General features: G+C 54.6%; 1 protein-coding gene across 1 annotated transcript in view; it reads left to right on the top strand.

The window, feature by feature from the left end:
* The window catches only part of GLYCTK (glycerate kinase), a 4,367-nt gene extending 295 nt beyond the window's left edge, over positions 1–4,072 (top strand). Inside the window, exons 2-4 of the mRNA XM_010289583.1 lie at positions 340–498; positions 2,356–2,531; positions 3,167–4,072. Coding sequence (XP_010287885.1) covers positions 340–498; positions 2,356–2,531; positions 3,167–4,072 — 1,241 coding nt within the window. The remainder of the gene's footprint in view (positions 1–339; positions 499–2,355; positions 2,532–3,166) is intronic.
* Positions 4,073–8,870: the final 4,798 nt, after the last annotated feature.

Here is an 8,870-nt window from a genome sequence, read left to right as displayed (position 1 = left end):
AAGTGGGGCTGTGTCTGGACAGTTTAGGGGGTCAGCTGCCAGATTTATCTTCTGTGGGATATTGCTGTGAACCCCTTCAGTCCTTTCCAGCTGCCCTTGCGCTGGTGCCCACCCCATCCACCACACCACCCTGGTCTTCAGTGGTACCAGTGACACAGACCATCTCTTGTGCTGGATGCACTGCCTTCAGCCCTAAAGAAGGGACACTCAGCAAAGGCCACCACACTGTCCTGGTCACTCGCCGTGCACCTCTGGTGCCCCAGGCCCATTTGTCTGCTGAGTGACAGCCTGGCTGCCTGTGTAGGTGCACGTGTCAGTGGTGTAATTGCCTCTCTTACCTCACCAGGGATATGCTCCTGAAGCCACACAGCAAAATTCAGGTCATTGAAGGTGCCAAGAACAACCTCCCGGACCCAGAGGCTCTGAAGGGAGCAGCTGCCATCCAGGAGCTGGCTGAGGGCCTGACCACAGATGACCTGCTCCTTGTGCTCATCTCAGGTAGCGTGATCCCAGGGAACTGGCTCTGCTGAGAGTCCTCCAGCTGCCCGCCCACGTGGCCATGCAGCAGGGGAGCAGTGTGCCATGCTGGCCCTTTCAGCACTGACACTTTCACTGTTGAGATTTTCCTCTCCCTTCTCCTGCCAGCCTTTCTCCAGGGATGCAGCAGGGCAGGGCACGAGGCTGCCTGCTGCTGCAGTGACACGCTGCCTCCCAGTACTGGGGAGAGGCTGAGCTGCACAGGCTGGGTCCTGCAGTTGTGCCACCACTGTGAGATGGCACCTCTGGGCACAGCCTGACAGCTGCTCTTACCCCTTGGCAAGAAGATGCTTTCTCTGTGCCCCCTCCTTGTATTTTCGGATGCAGACTTTGAGGAGCAGGCACTTGGTGGACTTGCATGCTCTGAATTTGTGCAGGGGTGTGAATCTGTAAGCTGAGATTTGCAACTGACCCTTCCCAAGGCTTTGCTGCTTCCCAGCCAGTGGAAATGAGGCCCCCATGTCCCAACAGTGAGCTGCACACCTTGCAGGGTCAGCCCTGAACACCCCTGGGCCCTGGCTGCTGGACCCCCAGGCTGTGCAAGGAAGGTGGATATTGTGCATGAGAGGGATGCAGTGATGTCTCCCCAGCCTGAGCTTGGCTGAGTGAGTGCACGTCGCAGGGCAAAAGCACGCAGGGACTTGAAGCAGCTCTGTAGAAACCCCTTGGTCTCCTCTGCTCTGTGATTTCTCCTCTGGTTCCTCTGTGGATGCCGCAGCCCAATCTGGTGCAGAGAAGATAGTGCCATTAGGCAAACACCCAAGCGGCTGGCATCTAGCTGTGCTTGCTGGGGCTTCCCCTGGGTTTCCTCCTGTCCTTTGACTACAAGGATCTCCAGGAGACTCCTCAGCCCTTCAGGAAGCCCGTACAGGATCTCCTCGCGGCTGCAGCTCCCTATGCATGTGCACTCCCACACACAGCAGCCGGTCCCTGACTGCGCTTGCCTCTCAGCTAGATCCCTGACTATTGACTGAAACACAGGCATTTGCATTTGGTTTTCTTGCTCATCATGTTTTATTGATGCTGATTTGTCTCAAACCTCCAAGCAGGCTTTGCCTTTTGACAGTAGCTTTCAGCTGTACTTCTGTGCACGTTCCCTCTCTGCTCAGATCGTGCTCCTTTCTACTTTGTATTTTCCATCCATTCCACTTTTCCATTATAACCTTTTCTCTTTGCTGCCTTTTCCACATTTCCAATGCCTGCTTGTATCAGACAGGATTCCCATCGATGAGGCTATCACCGTGGACTCTGAGTGTGCTTTGTTCATTGTGTTACTCTCTCCCCCTTTTATTTGCTTTCCTTCCAGGCCTAGATGAATGCAGTTCAATAGTTTCTGATTTTGCTGCAGCCATAGCTGGTGTTTTTACACACCATCCTGAATAAACAGAGCCCGCAAAGCAGGCAGCATCTCCATCTGCTTAACGCTGACTGCTCTGCGAGTCATGGAGCCTGGGCTCCCTGCTCACCCATCCAACTAGCCCTTGCGAATCAGTGTAATGACACACTAGTAACCCGATATAGCGGGGATAGTAATTGCTGGCCCTTCTCTGTCATCCCCGCGACCCTGCAGGCATGCGGTACCCTGGTCCGGTGAGGTTTACGCTGCTTGGGTGAAGCATAGCTGACTGCACAGTGTGGGGCAGCAGTGATTAAAAGCCACTGGTGAAGACTGAATTCTCCAGAGATGTTAGCATAGTTCCCCGACCACCTCTGCCTTCCCACTGCACACTGGTGAGGGAAAAGGAAAGGCTCAAGCATTGAACAGCCTTGCTTTCCTCCTGCTGTCCTGATGTCTTTGCCATCTCTTCTGCATCCTAGGGGGTGGATCAGCCCTACTGCCTGCTCCCATCCCTCCCATCCTCCTCGAAGAGAAGGAGAAACTCACGAAGATGCTGGCTTCCCGAGGAGCTGCCATACAGGAGCTGAACACTGTCCGGAAGACTCTGTCCGTGCTGAAGGGTGGAGGGCTGGCCTGGCTTGCGTATCCCGCACAGGTAACCAAGGGGAAGCCACTACTTGCCCAGAGGTCACCCATCTGCCCTCAAAACGGGTTTAATCAACTGACCTAAGCATGCTTGCAGGGTGTTTCTCCTTACTGAGTGAACAACCTTTGCACACTGTTTTGGGACTCTGTGGCTCAGGTTTCACCGAGGACCCAAACTCTGAGGGAGACAGAAGTGGAGGAGCGGGGAATTCAGACTTAGCGAACGTAGCCATCCCATCACACCACTCTCAGCAGACCCTAGCCCTGACCCAGCACACACTTCCAATGCACTGGTGCTCCACCACAGCGCTTTCAAGGGCGGGTTCAACCCTTGGCTCCCCTGGGGACTGTTCTCTGTGTGTGCCATCACTGAACCCACACTAGGTTATTAGCCTGACAAGTCCAGTATCACAGGTTGCATCTTCCAATGTGATGGTCCAGCATCAAAGCACAGTGTAGATCTGTGGGTTCAAGTAGGGCAAGGTGACTGTCACAGGTCCATAAAAAATGGGCCAAGATGTGCCCGTTACCATCTGCTTTGACATGGGAGTGGTGCAAATGTAACTCATGTAACTTATACCAGAGCTTTTGCATGGTCACCTGTTTCTGCCTCCTGCAGTAATCCATGGGCTTTTCTTTTTGTAGGTGGTGAGCCTCATCCTTTCTGATGTGATCGGTGACCCCCTGGACATCATAGCGAGTGGGCCCACTGCTGCCAGCTCCCACAGTGTCCAAGACTGCCTCCAGATACTCACCAAATACAACCTGCTGCACAGCCTGCCCAAGTCAGTAGAAGCAGTCCTGTCCAGCTCTCCCAGCAAGCCCACTGCTCTGGAGAACTACTCCCACGTTTGCAACATCATCATCGGGTCAAATACGCTGGCTTTAGATGAGGCCAAACATCAAGCCGAGGGCCTGGGCTATGTGACTCTGATTCTGAGCGCAGCAATCTGCGGGGAAGTTGGCCGCGTGGCCATGCTGTACTGCCAGCTGATCCGGCTGGTCTGCCTGGGCTTCGCCGGCCTCGGAGAAGATCCCCTGAGTGACGAGGTGAGGGGGAACCTCCTGCAGCTGGTGGCAGAGCTAGAGATCCCAGGTTTGAACCTTCCTGAGTTCCTACTGGCCCTGCGAGGATTAGGGCCTGAAAGACCAGTCTGCATCCTGGCTGGTGGAGAAACCACAGTCCAACTTCAAGGAACTGGCAAGGGAGGGAGGAACCAGGAGCTGGCCCTGCGTGTGGGGCTGGGGCTGCACAGGACACAGGCCATGGAGACCAGCAGCCCCCTGGGGAGGTGTGAGATTGTCTTCCTCAGCGGGGGAACAGACGGGCAGGATGGGCCAACGGAGGCGGCGGGTGCCTTCTGCAGCCCAGAGCTGGTAAATGAGGCCCTGCAGGAGGGTCTCGATGTGGAGGCCTTTCTCAGCAACAATGACTCCTATACGTTTTTCAGCCAGTTCCAAGGTGGCCATCACCTCCTGGTGACAGGCTTGACAGGCACCAACGTCATGGACATCCAGGCTGTTTTAATTAGAGCCATGGAGGCATCATGAGAGCTCCCTCTGCAGATATCCAGATGCATTTAATTAGAACCAGGGGTAAATGAAAGCATCAACACTGCAGACAAATGTAAACTACTTAAATGAGGGCTTGCTGTCAAGGCTGCTAATATATTTGACAGAAAGAATCCACTAATTAAACACAAGTGGATGTCCACAGCAAAAGCAAGCGCTTGTAATTGGGATCAGAGGAAGGTAAGAGGTCACATTATAGACACCTAGGCTGCATTTAACACTTCTGCTGAGAGCCGCCACTCATATGTCTGCTTCAACTGTAGTTAGAAGAGGTGGGGAAAGCAAGGCCATGGTACAGCTGCCAGGTAGAGCCCTTGCTGTGGCTCTTGCACCTCCAGTGCCCCCAGCTCAAGAGCAGCTCATCCGGGGGCTTTTGCAGGTTCAGAGAAGTGCATTACAGTGACTGAAGGACATAAAAGCAACAGCAAGGTCTGCCCAGCTGGAGGCATGGAGGTGCTGGGGGGAATACAGTGGGAAGGGGACACCCAGCATCAGCTCCACATGCCAGCACAGTGCCCTGCAGCTCCTCGCACACCAGTGTGCCTGAGGCAAGACAGAGACCCCAAGTCCAGCACTACACTCACCCAGTAGCATGTTAAGGAGCTATGTTGGCCGAGAGCAGTGTTTACATCCCAGACGCACAACAAAAGCGGTGCACAGTGACAGAGAGAGTGGTATTCCTTCACATCCCTGTCAGGAGAGCCTCCAGGCCAGCAGCGTGTATCCTATCAGCTTCCACAGTGTTGTTTTCCCACTGCCTAGAAAACAGTCGCACATCCAGACCGAGCCACTGACCTTTCTTCTGCGCTGAGGCAGAAGTCACTGTCACTCTGATTAACTCCACTAATTCCGCAGAACAAAAGGCAAGGAAACCTTCACACTCAGCTCTCCTGACCCATGCTGCTGAGCTGATCAAAGGGCAGAGCTGCCAGAGCTATGCTTTGACAGGGACCTGCTCCCCTGCATGTGTAAGTACGCAGTGGTTATCGTGGTTTCATCACCTACTGCAGTACAATATGTGGGAGAGCAGAGTTTCCCAGGATGTGGAGCCCACGGTGGGGCTGGATTTCAGAAGGGCTCTGCCTGTAACAACAGGCACGGTGACGGTTTTGGCTGGCTATTCAAAGGACTTCAGCTCAGCAGCCAGTACTGACTCCTTTTGAATATCTGCCTGTTTGTTACAGAGCCTAAGTGGAAGCTGAGGTCCTTTGAAAGCCAGCCCTAATTTTATAGGACACGCTTGACTCGGACTTTTTCCAGACAGACCGACCTACTGCGTGTAGCTGATCTCATCTCGTGACATAAATACACCAACCTGCCAACACCATGAGTCGTGGTGTCTCACTGAACAGTTGTTCTGCGCCCTGCTGCAAGATGGATCAGAGGGTGGATTTTTGAGGAGGATGTCACACCTCCTGCTTTGGTTTTGAAGCCAATATGTAACAAGTAGGGATATCAGCAGGACCATCACGGGGCCTGGTATTGATGCCAGGCTGGCAGCTGGACTGTCTGGGCCACAGCCCAGGCGTAGTGTCAAGGCACAAGCCTTGATTTTAAAACCCCGGTCTTACCCCAGTGGTTTAAACTCATCTACACATCTCATTTGTCCTCTGAGTCTGAAGGTCTTCTGTAACATGCCTGAACTTGCTCACACTGGCAAACGGCTTTGAGATCTGCTGGGAGAAACCTGCCAAGCATTATAAAGCTCGCTGTGCCCCCATAATGTCAGGTGGCAGTTGTGCAGGAGAAGCTGCTTTGTGCCATGCGTTTTTCTCCAGAGGTCACCGGCAAGTTTCAGAGCGTTTCGCTTTTGCTGCACGCCCGGCGTGCTAGCACTGCGGGGGCACTAACACGAGCAGCGTTACAGCCCGAAGATACGGGCTGCGGTCAGGATAACTGGCTAAATCTGGCTCCAAAATGTTATTAATGCTTCCTGTCCAATTATTCTCCAGTGAAATCCAGAGTGACTCCAGTTTCGGGCCGGGGTGCCTGGCAGAAAATCCAGCATGCCAGCCTAGGCTCTGCCCACAGCCCTGCCATGTTGCCAAGCACCGTGCTAGTCCTTGGAGCTGCTGCTTGTACTGTGTTGCAGTCGAGTTCAGAAGACCTTGGGCTAGGGCTCGCTGGCTCCTCCTGGGAAAGGCCTACACTGCCGATACCACACATACCCTGAGCAGCGTCCTTGCTTTCTAAACAGTGCCTTTTCACTAACGATTAAAATGAGTCTCTGTTGGGCAGGAGAGAAGGCTGATGAAAGGTTTGTTGAAAGGATGGAGCTGTTTGAAGTGCACTTCACATCTACATTTGCTTGGCCTCCATATGTGGTTTTTGTTCTTGTCCCTTCTTTTCTAACGAGAAGGTAACAGGACAAGGTAAGGTTGACCAGGGACACACAGGTTACAGAAACACTTTTCCTCTTCTGACAGATTGCTTGGGTGGACCTCATGTATCTTCTGCCTAGGGAGGAAAGGAGCTTTGGAGTGTGTGCACCCCTTACAAACAAAGCAATATTTTATTCCCCTGGATGATGCTCGGTGCAGAATTGGGTGTTGCTGCTCCAGCCTAAAGCCAGCTCCCTTTCGCCTGCAGTCCCTTTGCTGACAGCAGAAGACACCATGCATGAACCAGCAAACATTTGGGCTGCAGTGGTCAGGTTTGGCAAGGATTTGTGAGATAGCAGTTGCATCTAAAGACACAACAACATCGCTTACCTGCCAAGTACCGATTTGCCTCTGGGTTGTCGGAGCCTGCCAGGAGCAATGCCTTTCCTGTCAGGAACTTGAGTGAGTCACCACAGCTGAGCAGGGCTCTGCAGCTTGCCCGCACTGTCCTGGACGGGATATTAGTGTCGCGTGAGCATACCCCAGGCAAATGAAGAAACCCAGGGTGGGACTGTGGTTGCACCAAGTGATCCCAGTAGGTGGGCCATACCGGGACCAGCTTCACGCCATCCTGGCTCCATGGCGCTTATGCCTAAGGAGGCAAGTAACAGAAAGAGCAAGGACAATGAGAACTGCTTGGTTTTGGCACTCCCAGTCCCTGCCCTTTTTATTGGAAAAGCAAAACTCTATGCCAGCCAGCCTCCAGGAAGGAGAGGGCCAACAGCTCCCTGGCCACATCCCCATCCATGGGCAGGGGCCACAGGGACAGCTGTTGGGAAGAGCATGCCTGGCCACTGGGCAGGGAGCAGGTAAGCAAAGCCCGGGTGTGTTTGGGGTCGATTTGCTCTCCTAAGCGGACCACTCGTAGCCAAACAGTGCTAATGGCTGGGAGAAGTAACTGCGTTATTAACAGTGCAAGCTTTTGGCAGTAAATTAAAAATCTTGGCTGCCGCCCTTGGCTCTGCTCTTGCCTCTTAGGAGACATTAATATCACAGCTCCCCAGCATTCCCATTATCACTTCATTAAGGATCCAATAATGATAAATGTGGATGGTTTTATTTTGCACAGAGCCTGATTAATGGCTAATATTTCACTAGGTGTTAATGGGGCCCTTCCTTTATGGAGGGATCGGAAGGGGGGCTGCCTTTCATCTCATCCACAAGCCGGGTAATTTTTAGTATTTTTGCTAATGTGACAGATTTAACACAAACCTTGAACGAGTGGCTGAGGCCTCTTGAGAACCTTTGAAGAGTGTCGTGCTTGGGGCAGCCCTTGGTGCCACAGCCATTCCCCAGCTCCTTCCTCCTCCTCTTCCTCCTCCTCCCCAGTCCTGCTGGCAGCACCTCCTTCCAGTGCCCTCACTGGGAAGCTGTCACCCATCTCCTGGGATAGTGGGGGGCAAGAGCAAGGCAAGAGGACTGCAGGGCCCACCAGCGCAGCCGCCGGGGCTCTCTGCACCGGATGCGATGCGGAATCAGGCTTGCCCTTGCAAGGGGATGCAATGTAAGGGGTGGGCTCGCATGGACCTCACCCCAAAGTGGCTTGGCACTCCTAACCTGCCCGCCAGGAGGGCTGAGGAGCCCAGACCACAGGACAGAGTCCAGGTTGAGGCCAGCAGCCCTCCTCCCGCACCCCGGGGAATAGCTTTGGTGGCTTCTCCGAGGCTGGCTCCCATGGCACAGGGGCTGTTCTCCGCCGTAGGACCCCGGCGTATTGCACGGCTTCAATCCCTATATGAAGTGGGATGTATAATCACATAGGAATAAAAAGCCATACAAGACAGCAGGCTGCAAGTCGCTCCATGCTGGTGGGGAGACACGCCAGTCCCTCTGCAGCAGCTGCCACAGCCTCCGCCGGGATGGGGCTGGGCCCTGGGGACCCCCCAGGAGCCCCCCCCAGCCCTTTTGTGGGGTCTGTGGGGAGACAGCCCTGCATCAAACAGAGAAGAGAGGCGATGTTTCAGCCAGGAGAAAGCGTGGGAGGTCCCAGAGCTGACGGAGAGGGAGGCCTGTGGGGCATGAGCACTTGCTCCCAGCTCTCCCAGCTAACGGGGGCCGCCCACCCCAGGCCCCTTCCTTGGACCCAAGACAAGACTTGCCCCGTGGTACACCCAGACCTCCCCTCTGCCGATCCCCATCCCAGAGTCTCACCCTCCAGGGGCTCCTCCAGCCTGGGGACCCTCTGCTTCCACGACCATCGTCCCCAGGGCTGTATCAGCCCCACCAAGGCAATGGGTACCACAACCCTCCAGCGCCATCACAAACACCTGGTGGGGGGAGAAAGAGAAGCCAGCCCCCTCCCCGCGGTGGGAGCATCCTCCGCCATCTGACCAAGGAGAGGAGGCCCCGGCAAGCAGAGCGAGCGGTTGCAGGAGCTGTCGGCACCCCGCTGGCAG

This window comes from Phaethon lepturus, unplaced genomic scaffold, assembly GCF_000687285.1.
Source record: "Phaethon lepturus isolate BGI_N335 unplaced genomic scaffold, ASM68728v1 scaffold23056, whole genome shotgun sequence".
Taxonomy (NCBI): Eukaryota; Metazoa; Chordata; class Aves; order Phaethontiformes; family Phaethontidae; genus Phaethon; species Phaethon lepturus.
This window is presented reverse-complemented; position numbering and strand designations above follow the sequence as displayed.